The following is a 22,747-nucleotide window of genomic DNA, read 5'->3' on the forward strand; positions in this document are numbered from 1 at the left end:
GTTAGGGAACATCATTGCCTGTCTTGTTTTCTGCAACTGCACGCAATTACATGCAATGCTCCATGTATTACAGGTTTACAAAGCAGCTTCTGAGGACAAGAAAACACAGAGTGGGCTGGAAAACAGAACACAAAGTGAACTGGACCAGCACACTGCGAAGCCCTATGTCTAAAGGGTCGTTCTATTCCAGTATTTCCCATTCAAATGACCACATTCCTACACAGGCCACATACCACAAGTATAACCATCAGTGACACACTCAGGTGAGGAAGGGCACAATTTATGGTTGAAAAAACCATTGAGCTTTGAGATACAAGTTTATCCAAAGAGAAGACATGCAGGGATTTCAAGCTTACCCCTCTGGCTGTCTGTCCAACTGTCATGCCAGGTTCTGGAGAGGTGCTGCGTGGGAGAGAGAAACGGGGTATGTTTCAAACCACACACGCTGATTTTTGACAAAACAGCTTTGCAGTCAGAGGTTTGAGGGGGGCTGGGAGCGGCTTCTACAGGGGTGAACTCAGCTATGACCTCAGCAGAGGGCAAGATGACAAGAGGTAAATATTGAGCATCTTACAGTGCCTAAAACTTGCAGGAGCCATTTGGAAAGAAGGAAAAATGGCAACTAGAAGGCAAACTGAAACCATAGCCAGAAGTGACGGCTGTGTCTAAGACACTTGACCTCAAGGCTAATCTTAAAAGTCCTTCCTTATGTGCAAGATCCCAGCCTCTTTTCTTTCAATAAATCCCAAGCACGCCAAGTTTGTGTTGCTTGGGTTAGGGGTCCAAAGAGTGCATTGGTCAGGGTGCATCCTGAACAGGTAGGCTCCTAATCCACTCATTGTTCACTTAAGTTCATATTCTAGTCCCAGGTCTGCTGTAGTCAGACACTCCTTCAAATCACGGCAGCTGGGGTGGAACCGTGCTTTAGATACCCAAAATTTCAAATGAACACATTAAAAATGCCTCACTGCTGCAGGAGAGAGACTTCCTTCACAACATGACCTTTCTGTTTGCAAAGAGTCTCAACCAATACCTGTGAGGGGTACAAGCTGTCCCACTTCTCCCAGAGGGAAGGGAGCACTGCAACCCAAAAGCACTTGGAGTCCTGACCAGCTAGCTACGTCACTGTCCGCTGTACCAAAGGTTCAGCTAACGAGGAGACTGTCAGCGGGATAGTAAATGCTGCAGGTAGAGCAGACACCGAAGGTTTAAAAATGTCCTTCCCTCCATTGCTAACAACTGTGCGCATGGGAGAAAGAGAAGAGATATTCCTTGCCCACAGCTAAAGAGCCCTGACTGCCATGAGAACTGAAAAGACAGGCTCTCTTCTACACCATCAACATCTGTAACTACCTCTAGTCTGAGGCCAAAACATCCAACATTTGGTGCCTCTGAAGAAAGAGAAGACAACACGCTTGTCAGGACAAAAGCCTAACCAAGCATATTCCTAGGACAAGGAGCCTGAAAGGGCAGCCGGTCCTTCCTGCTCATTGCGATGCATGAAGGAGAGGAAAATAATGCACATGGAGCAAAACCTCTAGCTATAACCCTGAAGGATTCAGTGTTCAGGTTGCAGGGAGTTTTGCTACCTTGTTCTGTTTTCCTCCCGCAGCAACAGAAATAATAAAGCACACCAGCTACTCCCTTGTGAAACCTTCCCTTTTTCTAGCTGCTCCAGGGGCACATGTCCACTCCCTCAGCTCTACAGCACCATGATTTCTGTCTTCTCCTAGGCAGATGCTGGGAGCCAGGCACACACACACAAACACAAGAGATCTCCTACCTACTCGCACCCTTTCCTCCAGATCTGAGTGGGATCTCAGTTTCAGGACTTCTGCTACCTGCATGGAAGGATGAGAAACACAAATTGGAAACAAATCAACTTTCAGATTGGTACCAGTGCAGGAAAGGCTCGTTCATAGGGTCGACCATGAATAAGACCCAATGGTAGTTGCGGTGGATGCCCATCGCTTGCACAGGAAATGGTTGCTGCTCTGGCCAAATGTTGCACCAGCATGGTTTTATGACAGGTCTTGCTCCACAGCAAATTCAGACGTTCTCCCCGTAGGGTAAAGCTGGAGAAGTCTATGGTGCTTCATTGTGTTCCAGAGGACCTTCCCGTTGAGGCTCTTAACCAGTTTCACACACTCTGCACAATCTCACAACTACCTCTGGCAGGAGGGGAACAAAGGGCACCCACTGCAGCTCTCTTAAACAGCCAAACTAGGGTGCATGGCTGGAGGGGACTGCAGTAGATGTACCTGGACAGCAGGAGAGGAAATCTAGATTGTTTCAAAAATGCATTTTTCTTTGGCTCATTCTCCTATGAGAAAAGTGCCTTTAGTTAGGCACCTGGTTCTCAGCCTGCTAGAGAGGCGGCTATGCAGGAAAATTACTGAATAGGACAAAGAGGCTAACATCCCATTAGCCACAGAAGGTGTAATCAGCATACTGGTTTTGTTCATATTGTAACCACGATGGTCCAAGAAATATGCACAAGGCAAGGGTTTTTGCACTGCATTCAGAAGCTTATCTATTTCTATCCTAACCATGTTTGTTTGTCCAATAAAATGTATCGCCCACAAAAATCATTATTTGTTTTTCACAATTCTCCCACCATGAAGTATTCATAAGTGGGATATACAATAGGACTCTTCATGGTTACTGTATCTCATACTTACATTTACACATTAATTCAATTTAATGTGTAGCTAAGGGGTAAAAGCTGGTATATCAAGCAGCTTCTTTTTAAAAAAAAGGTAGTGTTATTTTTATTTTTCTTGGCTTCTGCATAGAAACCATTCCCCCCCCCCACCCCCAGTCAAAAATTAAGTTCTTTTTTCTCTATTCTTTCTCTCTCCGTGCTGTAGCGTTCAGTGCAGGCTAGCACTTTGAAAAGTCCTCCTATACCTTAGTTAAGAGATTGCTGGTCTATCTGTATGGATACACCTGCACACGTGTGCACGCGCACATGTGCACACACACACACGCACACACGGCTTTTGAAAAGTCCTCTCAAATGTGGTAAAACGATGTGTATGCAGTATGTATCGTAATAAGTCATAATCAGAGCTAAGCATTTTCTTCAAGGCAAATTAAATTGTATCTTAAATGATTTCCTCAGGTTCCTTCCAACCAGACTGCTCTCTGATACAAGCTCACTCTTTGCTTTGTCTGGCTCCTCACAATGGAAACATGCCAAGAACTTAAACCAGGTCTACACTTCACTGTTGCTGTTGGGGAGTGTGCACAAAGGGTGGGGTTTCAGATTTTACTTCAGCAAAATTCAATGAGGAGAGAGCAACCGCCGAAGATTTTTTTTTTTTAAATCAGGCAACTGACATAAGTTACACCAGCTAAAGCAATTTCAGTGCTATAAGCTCTGTCCGAAATAAGAAGGTTGGCTATTTTGGTAAAATCAGCATGCCTTTCCTGGGACAGACAATGTATATGGACAAAGGAACCTGTCATGAAGCAACAGTGGGTATGAACCTCCCACTGAGGAGCTGACATGCCGAAACAGTCCACGTGCCCATGCTGGGGAAAGCTGAACCGAGACCTCCTTATCTCAAATGAACCAGCACTAAAGTTGCCGCAGTTTAGCTTTCATGTACCCAAGATGTGGGAATAGGCAGATGGAGGGTCACTGTACGTCAAGCTGTTGTGTGATAAGGCCATGCCCCACTCTGTTCAATCAGGCATCCACTTCATTGCCAGTCTATATCATATCCTTTGGCACTGCCAGGAGAAGAAGCACACTACTTGTCTGTGCCCGTGTGCATTTGCAATACAGACCGGCTTCTGGAATACACGCGTACTCACCAGCCCTTCGTGGCACAAATGGAAACAATCCTACTCCACGATGATGTTCTTCTCTACAGTCACCAGTGCTTAACAGTTCCTTGGAGCAGGCTTGAGGACTTTTGCACAGAAAGATTTAGGGAGAGGAGAAAAGGCTGTCAGAACTTCCTTTGAAAGAACCCCTTCGTGTGCTAAAGTAACCAGCGTGCGCAAATTGTCTAAGCAGGCTGGAATCCCTTCTCATGCAGCCCTGGCATGTGGGACGTTTAGCATGTACAAGCAATACAAGTTGCAGGAAGGGATGTTGAGGTTGGATATTAGGAAAAACTCTCTCACTAGGAGGGTGGTGAAGCACTGGAACAGATTATTTAGAGAGGTGGTGGGATCTCCATCTTTGGAGATATTTAAGGCCTGGCTCGACCAAGCCCTGCCTGGAATGATCTAGTTGGGGATGATTCAGCTTTGAGCAAGGGGTTGGACTAGATGTGACCTCCTGAGGTCCCTTTCCACCCTAATTCTCTATGATTCTAAGTTGGTCAACCAGGATTAGGTTACTGATCCATTAATAGAAATACCCCAACTCCAACAACCATTTCACCCAGGCAAGAAAAAGGATTATGGAAGCTAACCCAGCTGGTGAACTCCTTCATCTGGATGAAACACAAGTCAAGGCTTTGATCTCTTGTTTTACTGCTCCCGTGTGTGGTTTGCAGAAGTGAATCAAAGAGGAAGAGCTTCCCCAATGTAGACACAGCAGAGAAGCAGGAAAAAAACAAGAGGAGAAAGACTCCCATGGCTCATCCTTTGTACCCCTTGTCCGATAATTGGAGCCTCTTTAAGGGCCATGTATATGACAACTGCATGAACTGTAGCTGGTTCGGATGCAGGCTCCATGTTTAAATCTCTTGACAACATGCAGTTGATGGGATTCTGAATAAAATGGACCAGTTCTTTCATGGGCCATTTGCAGGAGCACCCAGGTCCCCAGTCAAAAGATCACTTTCCTTGGCCTCTCCCAAAAGAGAAGTCTGACACTTTCCAGCCCTCTAAATAGTAATAGTAGTGATCAGTACTTACTTGCAGTGGTTTCCAGCTATGGCAGTGGACTGGTTTCTAGCATGCTTTCGCTTCAGAAATATCAGTGGGAGCTTGTACTTCTCTTTCTCCTCTCTTGGAAAACCCTAAGGGAAGGGGAAAAAAAGCCCTGTTAAAGCCGTGATGAAAGAAGCCAAGTGAGCTGAGGTCTAGCCCGCAGCTCTGCAGGGGAACACTTTGTGGGACTCAACATAAGCATGTGTTGACATGAATTGGTGCCACCCATAGTAACCACATCTAGGTGCCCTTTCCCCACAGATGTGATGGCAGTCTTCACCTGGCAGCAGGCCTCAGAGATTGCTCCCTGGCTGCTCCCCATGAACGTAATATTTAATTTGACTGGGGGAGTGTTAGCCCCCAGGCTGATACTCTGATTTTGTAATGGTTTTGTTGTGAGCCTGGCTGAGTGGTCATGAGGCAAAAGTGAGGCTTTGAGGCAGCTGGGGACAGAGAAAGGGGAGCAGCAGCGGGACAGAGTGAAGAACAGAGACTGGGGAAGGGCAGAGCAAACTGCAGTGGCACCATGAAGGCGGTTTGCTTGCTGTGCTGTTTTACAGGTCAGCGATCCAAGCTCTCCTGTTCCAAGGACAAACACCCTGCTTCCTCGGCGCTGTCCACAAAGAAGGAGCTCTCCAAAGCGGGTGGGCTGTGGGGAGGGAGGGAGGTGATGGATTGCTGGGGAAACTAGGGCCAGCGATGAGGCAGGGTGTCAAGCCAGAGACTTGGCCCTTGAGAAGCGACACCGTGGCTAAGTCAGCGAGGTCCTTCAGGAAACGAACACCAAAGAAGGCTTCCACTTTGGAAATCCCAAGGCAGAGCTTCACCTCAAAAGAGGTGTAACGAAGGACACAAACTACTGCCAGGAACTGTACAGGTCTTTGCTCAATTTGAAGCAGTTTCCATATAACTAAGGATCCCTTTCAGCCATGGCAGATTCAGGGAACTGCTGTTGAAAACTGCTGGTCTGCTATAACCTTAAAAACCTTTTCACGGTTGCTCCTTTAGGATCTACCAGTTCAGACAGGTAAAGGAGAAGGACACATTACTTCTGTGCACTGAGAAGTCCATCCCTTCCAGCACTTGGGAATCTCTCTGCTTCCACCTCAAGTATAGTGGGCCTGCCAGATGAAGCAGAGGCCAGGCCTGACCCAAATGACACCTGCTCCGAAACATCCATCTCGGCTCTTCTTTGTTAAAGAAAGCAACCTTAGGAGCACACTTTTTGCTAGGGAGCATCATTGCCTGTCTTGTTTTCTGCAATGACACTATATGCTCCATGCATTAAAAGTTTACAGGTCAGCTGCTGATCAGAATACAGCACAGAGTGGTTTGGATCAGCACGCTGCGAAGTCCAGAGTCACAAGGGCCATTCTCCTCCAGTATTTCCCATTCAAATGGCCACATTCCTACACAGGCCACCCACCACAGGTATAAGAAAAGCAGCTTTCAACAGTGATGCCCTCAGGTGAGGTAGGCACAAGTTATGGTTGCAAGCACCATTAAACTCCAAGAGACAAATATGTCTTAAGTGGAGACACGCAGGGATCCTGCACTTACCCCTCTGTTCGTCTGTCCAGCTGTCATGCCAGGGCCTGCAGCGCTTCTGCATGGACTCCATTCTCTAGGATAAAGAAACAGGTCATGTTTCAAACCAGATACATTGGACTTCTGACAAATCAGCTTTCGGGTGTCCACCCCTCAGGATTATACTCAAAACCATTAAGATTTCTGCCTTCTCCTAGACAGGTGCTGAAAGCCTGGCACGCAAGGACAAAGCCAAAAGAGATTTCCTACCTTCTTGCACGCTTTCCTCCAGACCCAACCTCAGCTTCAGGACCTCTGCTACCTGCATGGAAAGACAAGAAACACATTTAAAACAGAGTCATCTTCCAAATGGTGCCAGCGTGGGAACATCTCATTCACAGGTTTGATTGTGAGCAGCCTCTGACTCTCAGCCCATCGCTGATTCAGGAGGCAGATGCTGCTCTGACCAAATGTTGCTGCCAGGGTGACTTTATGGGAGCTTTTGCTCTAGGGCAAGTTTAGACATCTCACCATAGGATGTAGTGAATTCTCCTGTGCACCCTCGTGTTCTGAAGGACCTTCCCATAAAGGCTCTTGGCACATGCACATGAACATGGCAACCCCCGCCTGATCGCCCTCCTGCCAGCTCCCCCCAACCTGCAAGGGGAAACCCACCATTGCCCACTTTTTTTCTGTGATTTTCGTCGTAATCAGTTGCCACTGTTGTGTGCTTTTGCAACCCCATTTTCTCACTGCAACCCCAAGGTTGGGAACCGTGGGAGTAACCCGCTTTCAAGACATTTTCAGTGGCTCATTCTCCCACACAAAAGGTGCTTTAAGTTAGACACCAAAGTGTTCAGTTTTCTAGAGAGGTAGCTATGTAGGAAACAATGTCAGCCAGGTCTAAACTTCACGGCTGCTACTCTAGAGCGTTCACTATGGGTAGGTTTTAACAATATTTTTACCCCAGCAAAGACCTCAGGTACTGAGCAACCGTACAAGACAGTTTCTTATTCAGGGAACTGATGCAAACTGGAAAGAGAAGGTGGACTGTATAGCAAATCCAGCAAACCTTTTCCACAATACACATACTCACCTGTCCTTAGTGTTGCAAGTGGAGGCACTCCTGCTCCTTCGCCGGGTCCTTCCCCATGGCTACCAGCCCTGAATGGTTCCCTGGAGAGCGCTTGAGTACTTTTGCACAGCAAGATTCGACAAGAGGAGAAACGTCTGTCAGAACGATCTTTGAAAACAGCCCTTACATATATTAAGTAACCGAGATGTGCAAAGTGTGTGGGCATCCTGGAATCCCTTCCAGCACAACTCTGCATTCGTCTCCCAGCCATCCCAAGAGATGGGGCGTGAGTCCATCACATGGTTGACAGGAGGGGGTGGGCAACATGGTGGGTCAGGTCCATTTCCCAGCCACTGCTGCTCGTGTTGCCGGTTTCCATGGAGACCTCAGGAGCAGCAGCGCCCTGACAGTGTGGGTCCAGGGTTTCCATGGAGACCGGCCCCAGCAGCGCTGGCAAGGCGCATGGCTGGGAAGGGAGCTGCTCCAGGGCTGGGACTGGGGTCACGCAGTGGTGACAGCTTGGTCTGGAGCCAGGGCAGAGCTGCAATTTGCTGCCTTCGCACCCCTGCCCAGCATGGCTATGCTGGTGGACATGGCTATGCTGTGATCTGCTGCATGTGGGCAGCAGATCCCAGCTCTGCTCTGGATCCAGACCATGCTGTCCCTACCACAGGATCCCAGCCCTGGAGCAGTTCCCCACCCAGCTGCATGCCTTGCCATGGAAAACCTGGTCCCACGCCACCACCGCTGCTCCTGGGTCTCCATGGAAACTGGCTGCAGTGACGTGGGTAGGGGCTGCTGGGAAACGGAGTCCACCAAGGGCCCGATCTGGCCCATGGGCTGGACTTTGCATGCCCTAAGGGTTCCCCCCCCCCCCCCACACACAACCACAGTAATATGAAATTCACTGAAGAGTCGCCTTGTTTCATTCTCTGGGACAATCCAGTTTTCTTTCTGTCCCATCTAAAACCTGATCAGGTCATTAACTCCTTTTCCAGGGGTAACTATCTTGTCATATGCTTTGCACCAGACTTGTAGCTCCCCTGGATCTTCATTACATCTTGAAGGCCAGGGGAGAACAAGAAGTGGCTAGTATGCCACTCTGTCATGACTACTCATCAAATGATATAAGTACTGAGATTTTGGTTTTGTCTGTTTTAGCTATTCTCTTTCTCTACCCTCAAGCAGCAGAAGGATATATGGACATTATGCTGCAAGGAGGGTTTGCCTACTTCAGATACAAAAGTCAGATGGAGGCTTTGCATGTTGTCCTCACAGAAAAGGAAAAGGGAGCTAAAGTTTTTTGGCACAAGCACCGTTCCCGAAAGATCACGTGCCAAGTTCATCTCTTCACTCCTTTTTCTGGCAGATGCTCATATTAAGTGGGCGGTGCGACATGCAGGGAAACATTAACAAATCTACACAATGATTCTTTCTCTGCCTCAGCCAGTCAGTTCTCACTTCTTTTGTCCTTCTAACATCCAACTCCAGTTAGCTCTGGCCTGTGCATTTTTGGACCAGCATAGCCATGCAGATCTGGTAGGATTCTTCAGTAAGTGATATCAACACAGTGCACGGGCATAGTGGCAGAGTTTCATCGGGGGCCCAATCTGTGACATGCATGCCAAAGGGCAGCCTCTGTCTGCAGCACACAGCAGATTGGGCAGGGAGCAAGAAGCAGAGCAGCAGGGTGGGCAGGGGAAGGGAACTGGAGTGACACTGGGTGCAGGCACATGGCTTAATCTGTAGCACAGCTGCCAAGAAGGTTGGCCCCACTAACTGCACTGCATTGACAGAGCAACAGCTCACCCGGCAGGGTTTGCTTCCACTAGTGTTGAAGGGGTGTGGACAGGTGTAAGATCTGAAACACCTGACAGGGCAAGGCAGGCAGCTGCACGGGCCCTTTGATGAGCTCCGGAAGTGGCAGAAATGCAGCAGAACTAACCCCACAGGAAACAGCGGTTCAAAATTAAAGGCTTCCTGTATAAGCACGTGCTTCAGAGCATGCCAGGGGATCCCTGGGTCCTCCAGCATCCTGTAGTGCTCTGCCTTCCCAACCACACCCCTGCACAGGGCAAGTGCTCTCCTGCCTGCTCTCCCAAAGCACACATCTCCCCTTCTCACTACTCCTCGCCTCCGCACCAAAGCAAGAGCTGCACTGTGAGATCAGAGGTGGATCTCACAATGCCAGTGCCCCGGGCAGAGCAGAGGGGGAAGGAGGATGCTGTGCAGAGGGGAGATCTGAGCAAGTCTAACCTCACCCAGGACCCCGGCCACTGCTGCTTGGCACCTGGCAACCTGGCAGGGACTCAGGGCTGCAAACTGCTCCGGGCTCAGATTGCTGCTACAGCATCAGTGCCTATGCAGCAGCTGCAGCAAGCTCCACGGCATAGGCTTCCTTGGGCACTCTTCTGGCACCCCCTTGAAACCCGTGCCCAGGACGGGTGCCCCTTAGTCTGCAGTGGGAAACACTTCAGACATCATGTCTGCTTCCACCTGCATTGGGTTGCAGGTTTGGAGAACTCCCTTGTCTGAATGAAACCCAAGTTGAGGCTTGGATCTCACATTTTACTGCTCCTGTCCGAAGGTTGTAGGCATGGCTCTAAGGGGAAGAGTTTCCCTAATGCAGAAATAACAGAGGCTTGGAAAAGAAACTGAGAAGAGAAAGATGCCTACAATTCACTCTCTGTACTCTGCCAAGTGTCCTGGCTGCACTATTTAAGCCTCTGTAAGGGCCACAGAGATGTTGCACTGTGACACAACTGCAGGCACTGCAGCAGGTTCAGAGGAGGTCTCAGCACCGAAGTCCTTTGACAATGTCCAGTCAACGGGACTCTGAACAATGAGGAGTTCTTGCACTACAGCAAGTCCAGGGTTCTCTGTTAAAAGCTCATTTGCCCTTGACCTCTCCAAAAAGAGACATCTGACATATTTCAAGCCATTTTACTACAAACAGAAATGATCAGTAATTACTTGAAGTGGTTTCCAGATATGGCATCAGACTGGTTTCTAGCATGCTTTCGCTTCAGAAATATCAGTGGGAGCATGTATTTCTCTCTCTCCGCTCTTGGAATACCCTAAGGGAAGGGAAAAAAAAGCCCTGTTAAAGCTGTGATGAAAAAAAGCAAAGTGGGCTGAGGTCTAGCCTGCAGCTCTGCTGGGGAACACTTTGTAGGGTTCAGTGTGAGCCTGTATTGATGGCAATTGGTGCTGTCAATGGTTTGATTAAGTACCACACTTAGAGGCGCTTTTCCCCAGAGGAGGAGATGGCAGCCTGGGCCTGGCACCAGGCCGTAGAGGCTGCTCAGTGATTGCCTTCCCAGTACATAATATTTAATTTCACTGGGGGAGAGTAAGTCCACTTGGCAATGCTTTGGTTTTGCAATGGTTTTTTTGGGAGTGGGGCTGACTGGGCCTAAGGAGAAAGAGTGAGGCACCGAGGGATCTGGCAGGAGTGAACAGGTAGACCCACGGGCACAGACTCTCAGAGACTACTGTGCCATGAGAGTGGTGGCAATGTGCTGCAATAATGGCATTTTACTTCATTTGTTATTTTTGTATGCCCATGAGAGGGCACAGCATGCATGCAGGGCAGGGTGCTGCTGAGTAGCGTGTGGCCATGTCCCCGGGTGCAGGCAAGGGGGGGTGGCAGTTCACAGATGTCCAAAAAAAGCACAGCTCCCCAGCAGCTGGAAACTTCAGATCTACTGAAACTATGAAGCTGGTGGCCAGGAGAAAAGGGGCTTGATGTTGCTGGAGTGCATCATCCCTGTCTTGGTCTCTGCAGCTGCACCCATTTACACTGCAGGCTCCATGAGGAGACCAGAAAACCAAGAGAGTTGGACCAGCCCATGGAGAAGCCCAGAGTCGCAAGAGTGTCTCTCTTTCTGTAGATGCCGTTCAAGCCACCGCAAACCTACAAAAGCCACGTAGCATCAGCACAAGAGTGGCAGAGGGCCTCAGGGATGTGATCCAGTAAGGAAGTGCACAGCTAATGGCTGACAATGCAGTTTAGCTATGAGATACAAGTTTGTCCAAAGAGGAAACACGTGGGGATCCCAAGCTTACCCCTCGGTGTGTCTGTCCGGCTGTCATTCCACGTTCTGGGGAGGGTCTGAGTGGGCTCCGATCTCTAGGACAGAGAAATGGGGGTTTCAAACCACACACATTGACAATATGCTTTGGGGTTGGAGGTATGAGAGGGCCCTGGGAGCTGCTTCTATGGGGCCAACACAGCTCATGCCTTAGTACTGGGGGAGAAGACCAAGAGTTGACCGATGCTCTGCAGGAGACACTAGGGAAGAAGGAAGAAAGGGAACTGGAAAAGCCACTCCCAAAAGGGGTGACTACCAGTATATAATGGGTACACCTCTTGTCAAATTTTAAGCCCCACCCCCTGATAGATACTCCACCCCCTTGCCCTGCCCCCTTACCCACCATCTCGACACCAGAAGTCCTGCCCCGTGGCCATCCTAGCCCATGGCCGCTGCGTTGTTCGCCATGATGGTCCCAGACCCCCTGCCCCTATCACATGGTTTGTAACATCAGAGGTCTCACCCCCCAGGCCCCCATGCTGGCTGCCATGTTGGCCCCAAAATCCCCTGCTGCCCCGTCACAGGCCCCGTGACATCAGAAGTCCCACCCTCCTGGCAGCCATGCTGGGCATCATCTTGGTCCCAGAAACCCCTGGTGCCCCGTTGCATGCCCCCGTGACATCAGAGGGCACGCTTCTTGACTGGGAAACACCACCCAGCAAGCTGCACGGCCCACCCTGGGACGCCAGAAGTTCAGCCCCCACTAGGTTGTGTGTGAGCCACGGGCACGGGCTATCAGGTAGCGAAGGGTTGTGACCCCTCTAACAATTTGCCCGGCTCCCCTCGACCAATCTGCAAGGTGGGGGGTTTCAGGGGCATCAGACCCCCCCCAAGAATGGCGCCGAACCAATTGGAGCAAGTATAGAGGTGAGACCTAAGCTGGAAGTCCCTGGCATGCCTCTTTTCTAAATCCTGTTGGGAGACCCTGCAAACCAGGCCATGTGTCTTCTGGGACCACGCTCATGCAGACAGAAGCAAGTATGGATTCTTACGCTGTGGAAGCCTCAGACACTGTTCAGACATCGCTGTGCCGTGCTATGGATAAGAGCTCAGTGGTGGAGACAGATTCCCAGACTCCTAAAACAGGTCTGGGGACCATGGTGGACACCCCCCCCCCCCCCACCACCACCAATGGCCTGCATCAGAGCCACCAGCAAAGTATGGAAGTGGTGGAAAAGTTGAACCCCAAGGGCATTGCTCTAGATTTTTTTGGAAGGAGCAGCTTTCTATGGTAACAGGGTGGATCTGTGTTAACTATGTAATCTCTTTGCAGGAAGCGAATCGGGATTCTTACACTACACCAGTGAGGCCCTTGGCTCCTGCCTTACCACCAAGGCATGAAAGATGCCTGCCAAGGAAATGCAACTGTAATGATAGTTCTGAGGAGGGGGAGATCAAGGAGAGTAGCCCCCAAATCCAAGCGTTGCCTGAGATGCCCAAGGCCCAGAGGAGATGCTGCGGATTCTGGAGAAGGGGGTGGCTTGTGCCGGACGCGGCGGGAGAAGAAGACATCTCCGAGGGAACAGGGGCACTGGTGAGTGACTTGTACCGTGGGTGTGGGTGCCCTAAGGGGAGTTGGTGGTAGGGGTTTTGGGGGGACCCTGATGGGGCAGGAACTAGCTATGCACTCCTTAAACAGAAGCTAATTAGAGCTTTTCCTTTGAAATCCCTCTGCAGCTTGATGAAGCCTTTCTAATGCCACCAGAACGACAGCACATCAACAAACCTGTAACCGCTGTATTGGAAAAGAGAAACTGGTTTTGTGACAAGCAGAGGTCTGGTGTTTCAGAAGAAGATGCTGTCACCTTTAGAAGGCGACTAGGGACTGAACGAATAGGACCCGTCTCGCGGCAGGAACATAAAAGCCTCATGAAATCTCTTATCCGTGTTTGTTCCTACGGCATACTGAAATATTGCTTGAGAAAGAGACTTTTGAAGACTGTGTGGGCTGTCTCCTAGCTGTACCAGGACAAGGAAGCTATGAGTGTGCGGACTGGACAGATGAGGCGATAAACCAGACAATTTGGGAACTTTGTACTGAGCTGTGTATGGAAAGTGGTCTAAAAGCAGTTATTGCATTAGGGTACTCTATGGACTCTCTGTGCCTCCCTGAGAAACATTTTGCTCAGGGTGCGGCGATGATAAACCATATTCACTGGACTGAAGACCCAAATTCTGCTTTCCATGGAGTGAACCATGAAGAGGACGAGCCTCTGGTACCCTACACTGAACACTTAATTAATTAAAGCTGGTGCTTTGGGACCTGTGAATAAGAAACTCAGTACTGACTGTGAATGTACATCAGAGAAGTCTCAGGATGAGCACTGCCATCTGATTTTGAAAGATCATAATTATTGTGCCCATCTTGCTTCGAAAGATCACGACTGGTGTTGGAACAAAAAGAAGTGGCCAACTGGGGGTGCAGGCAAATGCATACATTGCAGAAAGAGTTTGCAGGTTGCTTTTAATATTGTCGGAGCAAAAGCACACATTTTGCACAGGGAGGAGGTAATAATCTCAGGGGTAAGTGGCACAAGAGGCAAAAAGTCAGAGCCTTCTTAAATATGACAGTCCAAAGGGCTAAGTGCCTGTTGAGGAACAGTAAGTGACCCCTAGTGATGGTGATCCTGGAAATCCCACAAAAGCTTCCGCTCCTCCTGAGACTGGGGGTGATGGTAGTTACCCTGGGGACCCATTATAGGACCCCACAAATGCTTCCCTTCCAGACTTTGCATCATAGGACTCTTAGCATCATATATATCATTCAAAACGTTTTCTGTCAAGGGACAAAAGAGAGTTGCATCATTACCCTCAACACAAAATACATAGTTCTGTTTCAAAATCCCAGGAATAAGCTACAGGTGGTATCCCTGGCAAGGCAGATGCACCTGGGCAAGACCTCGTTCTTCCTAGAAGCTTTTGATGATGCTACTAAAAAACCTTATGGGTATCTGGTGACAGACCAAAATGCTTCTACCCCGGAGACTTTTAGATTAAGAACTGGGCTTTTTCCTCCTGACCAGCCGGCGGTTTACACTTTGAAAAAAGCAGTGGGTGGAAATAAAGAGATGATGTAGCAGCGGGCTTTTTTTTAGCTCCCGAGCCTGCAGCAGGGGAACATGTCCGGAGGTGGTTCAAGCGCCTACATTGAACACCTTCAAGAGCAAACTGGATGCTTATCTTGCTGGGATCCTATGACCCCAGCTGACTTCCTGCCCTTTGGGCAGGGGGCTGGACTCGATGATCTTCCGAGGTCCCTTCCAGCCCTAATGTCTATGAAATCTATGAAATGTCTAACTGCGTGAAGAGGGCACAGAGGCAGGAGGGCAGGAAGGGCAGTAGCTGCGTTGTTCTCCTTGTGATGCGGGAAGGAGAGGAGAATGATACAAATGGAACAAAACCTCCTTTTGCCCCTTGTGCCACTTACCCCTGGATGACAGTGAGTTTTGCTACCTCGTATGTCTCTCTCCCATCCTTAAACAATGTGAATGTAGCAGCTGTTCCCCGCTAAAACCTTCCCCTTTTGAAACTGCTCCCAATGGATGTGTGTCTGCCCCTCCGGATTACGCTCTACACCCTTTCCTCCAGGCCTTCTTCTAGGCAGATACTGTGAGCCAGGCGCAGAAGGACAAACAGAGATTTCCTACCTGCTCGCACCCTTTCCTCCAGGCCCAAGCAGGGTCTCGGTCTCAGGACCTCTGCTACCTGCGTGGAAGGACGAGAAAAAGAAACTATCAATAAAAGTCACCTTTCAGACTGGTACCAGCATGGGGACCACCCATTCATAGGTTAGACCGTGAGCTATGTCTGACTCTCGGCTCCTTGCTTACACAGGAAATAGATTGTGCTCTAACCACATATTGCTGCCGGGGGGGTTATGACAGATCTTGCTCCCTGGCCAATTCAGACAATTTCCCTAAAGGGTAAAGCTGGTGCATTTTCCCGTGCCTCAGTGTTTTCTGAAGAAGCTTCCAATGCGGACTCTTAACTATTTCAAAAAACTGTCCGTAGTTTCATGACTACGTATGGCAAGTAGAAAAGAAAGGGCACCCGCTGCTACAAACCTAACCAGCAGAATTATAATATGTAATGAGAGAGGACCGGATTATTACTTGAAGTTGAACAGCTGGAGTTGAAAGACTAACCTGCTTTCAAAACACATCTCCAGCGGCCCATTCTTTCATGAGAAAACTGCCAAAAGTTGCACACCAACTTTTCAACTTGCCAGGGAGGCAGCTACATAGAAAAATAACTGAATAAAAAAAAAGCTAAATTTCTCATTAGCCACAAAAGAGATAATTAACTGATACGTTCTGCTTGTACTGGAGTGATACTGGAGCCACAAGAAATATGCAAGAGCCAAGGATTTTTTCATTGGGAAAGCTTGTTGAAATCTAGCTGAACCATGCAATTTGTTCACTAAGAGACATCACCCTCAAAAATCCTTTTTTTTGTTTCTGACAATTCTCCCACCACAGAGTATTCACAAATGGGATGTATCACAAGGCTCTACAAGGAAGTACTGGTCATCAGATTTAGGGTTATACATAAATCTGCTTTAATAAGTATCCCAGAGGTAAAGCTAGTATATCAAATATCTTCAATTCAATAAAGTCTTGTTTTATTTTCTCAGCCTCTATATAGAAGCAGTTTCTTTTCTTTTCTATCCACTCAAAAATGAAATTGTCTTCTTTCTATTCTTGTCTTGATTCTCCTTTCTGTGTTCTTGACAGATATGTCTGTCTGTCCATCTATAGAGAAGAGGATCTTAGATACGATCTTAGATACGGTAAATCTAAGATACGATCTTAGATACGGTAAAACTTTAGGAGTGTATGTGTATAAGTTATACAAGTTATAAATAAACCTAAGCATTTTTCCTCAAGGTCATTTCTATGGTATCAGGAGGTATTGCTGAGGTCCCTTCCCACCTGACTATACAACGGTATAAGCTCAACCTTTTCCTTCCCTGGCTACCCACAAACCACGTACTCCATCAACTTGAGCCAGGTCTACTCTTCACAGTCGATATTACAGTGTTCCTTAAGGATAGGCTTTCACAATATTTTTACTCCAACAAAAACTCATGGGTACAGAGCAACTGTATCAGCCAGTTTATTTTATTCAGGCAGTTGACATAAGCTACAATAAGAAGGTGAGCGGGTGTAGTAAATCTGGCAAACCTTTCCTACCACAAACTATGGGTAGGGGCACATGATCCTGCAGGGAAGCAACAGTGGGCAGGAACCTGCCCCGGGGCAGCTGATGGGCAGAACCAGTCCATGTGCCTGTGCTGGGGCAACCTAAACCAAGGCAGCGTGCCCAAAATTAAACAGTGCTTTGTTGCTCTAATTTACCCCATGAGGTTAGAATAGGCAGACCGGTGGTCCCCACACATCTTCCTGCCCCACTCACCCATTTCATTGTCCACCCACATAATTCAATTAGCACCTTCGGTGCTAATTGAAGAGGGCCTACTTGTTTATGCCTGTATGTATCTGCAATACAGACCTACTGGAGGAATACACCCACACTCACCAATCCTTCGTGTCACAAACGGAGGCACTCCTACTCCGCAAATGGGTCCTTCCCCGTGGCCACTAGCCTTGAGCAGCTCCCTGGAGGAGGCTTGAGTACTTTTGCACAGCAAGACACAGGAAGAGGAGAAAAGGCTGTCAGAACTTCTTCTAATGGACCGACCCCCTACATATACTAAGTCCACGTGCATGTCCATTGCTTAAGCAGGCTGGAACCCCTTCCCATACAACGCTGGACCAGTCCCGCTGCATGCTGAAGTCCTTTGGCAATGTCCAGTCAACAGGATTCTGGACAGCATGAACCAGTTCTTTCACTAAACAGCTACCAGGTTCCCAATCAAAAGAGCATTTTCCCTTGGCCTCTCCTAATAGGGAGGGCTGACATTTGCACCCCTATTGAATTGAAGTGATAAGTAATTACTTGCAGTGGTTTCCAGCTGTGGCAGTGGACTGGTTTCTAGCATGCTTCTGCTGCAGAAATACCAATGAGAGTCTGTACTTTTCTCTCTCCTCTCTTGGAACATCCTTGAGAGAAGAAAAAACCATGGTAAAGTCAGGATGGAAGAGGCAAAATGGGCTGAGGTCTAGTGTGCAGCTCTGCTGGGGAACACTTTGGGCAGGTGCGGTGTGAGCTTGTGTTGATGGAAATATATTCTGTTAAAAGTTTTGTAGGTAGGACATCTAGATGCCCATTTGCCTTCGGGGTGGATGGCAATCTGGGCCTGGGAGCAGGCCACAGAGACTGCTCCCTCATTGCTTCCCCAGGACATTGTGTTTAATTTGGTTGGGAGTGCTTTAGCTCCCCAGCTAATGCTCTAATTTTGTAATGGGTTTCTCCTGAGTTTGGCTGATGGGGTGCGAGGAGAATGAGAGAAGTTCAGAGAGAGCTGGGGAGAGAGAAAGGGTGGCTGCAGGGTGGACAGGCTGAAGAACAGAGCAGAGTCTGAGAAACAAGAGAGGGAACTGCTGTGGCACAATAAAGGCTGTTTACTTGGCGCCAGGAAGTCCGCTGTGCTGGCTAGGACGTTGGTCCTCTGGCCCAGCATTTCCAAGAGAAAAACACCTCCCCTTTCTGGGAGCTGACCACAAAAAAAAGAGCCCTACGGATCACCGAAACAGCCAGGCACATAGAAGAGGCAGGGTCTGAAAGCCAGAGGCTTGGCCCTTGAGAAACTGCACCAGGGCTGGTTTCAGAAAGGTCTTTCAAAAGAGTGAAGACCAAAGAAAGCTTCTAGCTGGGAAGTCCCAAGGCAGCGCTTTTCCTTGAGAAGGGTGTTACCCAGGACAAAAATTATTGCCAAGAAAAAGCACTGAAAACTTTACAGCACATCTAATGCCTGCTACATCTAGACGTTGTTAGAAAGGAGAAGGAAACACATTTCTGCTCTATGCGAGGCAGAATTTCCATATACCTACGGATCCCTTCTAACCAGGCCGGCGCTATGGCCTACTGAACATGCACACAGTGGCTGATGCAGCCATTACTGCACGCATCTTTGGCTGGGTCTAAATAAAGCAAACATCAGTCAATCAGATGCTGATTTCAGTCACCCTGGGGGTAATTTTAAAACCAGTCTAAAACATACACCTGTGTCCCCAAAGCCAAGGGCTGCACATTTAAATTAACCGCAGCAACTATGACATCCTATGGATCTGAAAGTTTATTCGTCCTTGGTATGTGGCCAGATGCGAGCTCTTAACCCACCAGACTTCAGGGGAACACAAAATAAGCTGCGAAAAGGCTGCATCACTCCATTCCCTTTATGATCTTCTCATTCAGCAAGGCAATGTAAAAGGGCATGGTACCTCTGTCCTTTGAGGAAAGTATTTTACAGTCTTGTCTGAGCTTGGGCGTATCTGTTCTTCCACCTCAAGTGCAGGGGGCCTCCCAGCCGAGGCAGAAGCCAGGCATGACCAAATTAACCCCTCCTCCAAAACATCCGTCTCAGCATGTCTCTGTTAAAAAGAAAGAACCTCAGTAGCACGTATTTCGTTAGGGTGCATCATCATTTGTCTTATTTTTTGCAGCTGCACTCAATGACACTCAGTGCTCCAGGTATTAAAGTTTCACTAATCAGCTGATGACAGGAACAGCCCACAAAGGGAATCAGACCGCACTCGGAGATGCCCTGGGATTCAAGGCCCTTGCTCCTCCAATACATGCCATTCTGGTGACCACACTCCTACAAAGGCCACCTACCATAGGGAGGAGCATGGCAGAGTCCCTCAATGACATGCTCCAGCGAGGAAGTCAGCAACTTATGGCTGAAAACAGTTTAGCCACAAGAGGCAAGTTTATCCAAAGAGGAAACACACAGGGACTCCAAGCTTACCCCTCTGCTTGTTTTTTGGACTGTCGATCCAGGTTCGTCAAGGGTTCTGCGTATCCTCTGACCTCTAGGATAGAGAAATGAGGCATATTTCAAATGAGGCATGTTTCAAATCATATACACCTTTTTATGACAAATAAGCCTTGAGGTCATAGTTTTGAGGGGGGCTGGGAATTGCCTCTGAGGGGATCAACACAGCTAGCGCATCACTAATGTGCAAGAAGAAGAGTTACAGGTTGACTATCTCAAAGCACCGATAGTCTGGGGGAGTGAGTAGAGGAGAAGGAACAAAGGTAAATGCAAGGAAAGTTAGGACCACGTGTCCCCACCAGCTAGCTGGGTCTCTGTTGTACCAGAGGTCCAGTCGATAGACAAAGTATCAGAGTGAGGTAGTAAATCCTGCAGGGAGAGGAGGAACACCACGTTTAAAACTTCCTCCCCTCCACTGCTAACAAATGTGCACATGGAAGAAATGGAGGACACGTTCCTACTCCGGAGATAAAAGCTGGGACTGCCATGAGGACCAGAAAGCCAGGCTGTCTTCTACACCATCAAGATCTGCAACTACCCCCCATCTGAGATCAAAACAACCCATTTTTGAGTCCCTGAAGGAAGGGAAGACAACACAGCTCCGTCTTGGCAGTCCTCATGCCTAACACAGGTGTGTTACTGCTGCTTTACTCTAATTGTGTTTGAGAGGAGAACGACACAAGTGGCACCCAAATACAACGTAGCAGCTGCTGCTCTTCCACCCTTCTCCTTTGGAAAGCACTCCCAATGGATGTGTGTCTGCACTCTCGGTAGATTATCTGTAGCATGAAGATTTTTGCCGCCTTCTACACAGATGCCAAGAGCCAGGCATGCCGAGCCAAACACAAGAGCTTTCCTACCTGCTTGCATCCTTTCCTCCAGATGCGAGCAGGCTCTCAGTTTCAGGACCTCCGCTACCTGCATGGAAGGACAAGAAATGCAAACTGAAAACAAAGTCAACTTTCAGATTCGTACCAGTGCGGGAGCAGCTCATTCACAGGTTATACCATGAGCATCTTCTGACTCTTAGCCAGTCGCTTACACGGGAAGGTGTTGCTCTGACCAAATGTTGCTGCCAGGATGGTTTTATGACAGCTCTTGCTCCAAGGCAAGGTTAGGCATCTTCACCATAGAAAGAAAGCTAATGAGTTCTCCTGCTTATTATTGTGCTCCAAAGGGCCTTCCAATGAACACTCACACTGGTATAAAAGTCATTAACTTTCTAAATACATTGAAATGTATTTGAACAATGAGAGCTCTCATACTTATTGAGGGCTTGATGCAGAACTGAACTTTGAAAATTCCTCTATGAGACGGTCATTTACACACCCACCCACCCACCTCGACCCTATTCCTGAAAAACTATTCTCAATTGTTGTAAAACAAATGTGTGTGAACTATGTATTTTTGCAAGTTCAGAACACACCTAAGCATTTTTCCTCAAAGCAATTTAAACAACGTCTCCTTCACTTGAGTGCAAGGCTGGACAAGGTGACTTCCTGAGGTCTCTTCCACTGCTGGATCCTTCCAATCCAGTTCTGCGATACAAAATCAAGCTTTGCTTTCCACAGTTCTTCACAAACTGCATATTCCAGCAACACCATCCAGGTCTACATTGCATGGCTGCCATTATATAATGTTCATTCTGGATAGGATTTAACAATACTTTACTCCAGCAAAGCTGAGGGCTACAGCACGAGGCCATTTATCTTATTTAGGCAACTGGGTTCAGCTAAGACAGCTAAAGCAGTTTCAGTGCTATAAGCTGTGTCTACAATAAGAAAGTTGATCTGCGTAGTAAAACCAGCAAAGCTTACTAGCACAGACTATGGGTATGAAGCGATGAACCTGTGGCAAGGCAACAGCAGGCAGGATTTCTTTGCCTGTCTGTGCGCAATGTCCTGGGCACTGACTAAAGGGAAGAAGCACTACCTGCTTGGTCCCCTGTGCATTTACAATACAGATCTGCTTAAGGAATTCACACGTACTCACCAGTCCTCCATATCGGGAATGTGTGCACTACTGCTATAGGCTTGCGTTTATCTCCATGGGAATCATCCCCAAAAGGTTTCCTGGAGCAGGCTTGAGTACTTTTGCACAGCAAGATTCAGAAAGAGGAGAAAAGGCTGTCAGAACATCCTCTGAAGGAACCCTTACATGTGTTAGACTAACCACGACTCGCACGTTGTTTAAGGAGGCTGCAAACCCTTCCCACACAGCCCCGGCGTGTGAACGTTAAGTGTGACCACAGAACAAGGAGCCGAACCTGGTCAACCAGGGTTAGGGCTACTGATCCATTCATGGAAAAACTCCAACCCCATGAACCGCTTAACCCATCATAGCAACACGATGCAACAGGCTGCAGCAGTTTCTTTGCACTTGGCATACAGAGTGACAGCTCACCCAGGCTTTGGTGATTCTCACATTGAAAGTGTGAGCACAGAGGTGACATGTGAAATGCTTCAGAGGGTGATCCAGACAGATATCTACCCTCTAAAAGAGCTCAAAGGTGGCAGAAACGCTCCAAAACTAAACCCAAAGGGGAAAGGTACTGGTTAGGAGCAGTAATTACTTGTCTTGGCTTGCAGCTATGGTAGTGGGGTGGTTCCTAGAAGACTGCTCCTTCAGAAATTCCAGTGGAGGTTTGTACTCTCCTCTCTCCTGTCCTTCAGCACCCTAATGGGAGGGGAAATAGTCATGTTAAAACTATTGCCAGGTCAATCTGATGACTGTTACACAAGCTGCTAGTTTGGAGATTGTCTGTCCAATGATGACTTGGAGCAGCGCCTCCCCCCTCTTGTGCCCCTAAACGTGTTCTGTCTCCCAGTTTAACTCCTCTGAGTGCAACAAGACAGAGAAAGCAAAGAACAGCATGTAAGCAAATGCCTCCCAAACCTCCCCAAACCTACGTTGGGACCTCCCCAAACCTGCGTTGTACTCCAGCCAAGGACAGAAGCACAAGAGAACTAGGAGCACTCAGACCTAATCCCTGAAAGCAAAATGAGTGGATTATAGGAAAGAATTCAAGCAGCCCCTGTACTTCAGTTTCTTCCGGACAATGGGCCACTCTCCAGGTTGAAAATCCCACTCACCCCACGCCAGGCTTGCATATGGTAAAAGAAGCCGGATTAGGGACAGCGTGCAAGCAGCCACACAGATCAGTTCGACAACAATGAGCAAACACAAAACCACAAGAGCTGCAGTTGTGTTTGCTGGTCAGGATAAAGCATGAGGGAGAGGCCAGGCACAGCGGCAGAGGCC

At 48.4% G+C, this 22,747-nt stretch overlaps 1 protein-coding gene across 1 annotated transcript in view; it reads right to left on the minus strand.

Annotated features, from left to right (window-relative positions):
- The window catches only part of LOC109285707 (uncharacterized), a 45,342-nt gene that overhangs the window by 10,496 nt on the left and 12,099 nt on the right, over window positions 1–22,747 (minus strand). Inside the window, exons 8-24 of the mRNA XM_059719041.1 lie at window positions 22,059–22,162; window positions 21,479–21,576; window positions 20,347–20,404; window positions 19,460–19,523; window positions 18,933–19,082; window positions 17,548–17,651; window positions 17,128–17,225; window positions 15,237–15,294; window positions 11,564–11,627; window positions 10,469–10,572; window positions 7,517–7,614; window positions 6,691–6,742; window positions 6,454–6,517; window positions 4,879–4,982; window positions 3,823–3,920; window positions 1,784–1,841; window positions 357–402 (exon numbers count right to left, since the gene is read on the minus strand). Of these exons, the coding sequence (XP_059575024.1) occupies window positions 357–402; window positions 1,784–1,841; window positions 3,823–3,920; window positions 4,879–4,982; window positions 6,454–6,517; window positions 6,691–6,742; window positions 7,517–7,614; window positions 10,469–10,572; window positions 11,564–11,627; window positions 15,237–15,294; window positions 17,128–17,225; window positions 17,548–17,651; window positions 18,933–19,082; window positions 19,460–19,523; window positions 20,347–20,404; window positions 21,479–21,576; window positions 22,059–22,162 (1,422 nt within the window). The remainder of the gene's footprint in view (window positions 1–356; window positions 403–1,783; window positions 1,842–3,822; window positions 3,921–4,878; window positions 4,983–6,453; window positions 6,518–6,690; window positions 6,743–7,516; window positions 7,615–10,468; window positions 10,573–11,563; window positions 11,628–15,236; window positions 15,295–17,127; window positions 17,226–17,547; window positions 17,652–18,932; window positions 19,083–19,459; window positions 19,524–20,346; window positions 20,405–21,478; window positions 21,577–22,058; window positions 22,163–22,747) is intronic.

The sequence above is a fragment of the Alligator mississippiensis genome, chromosome 15 (assembly GCF_030867095.1).
Source record: "Alligator mississippiensis isolate rAllMis1 chromosome 15, rAllMis1, whole genome shotgun sequence".
In the NCBI taxonomy this organism is placed as follows: domain Eukaryota; kingdom Metazoa; phylum Chordata; order Crocodylia; family Alligatoridae; genus Alligator; species Alligator mississippiensis.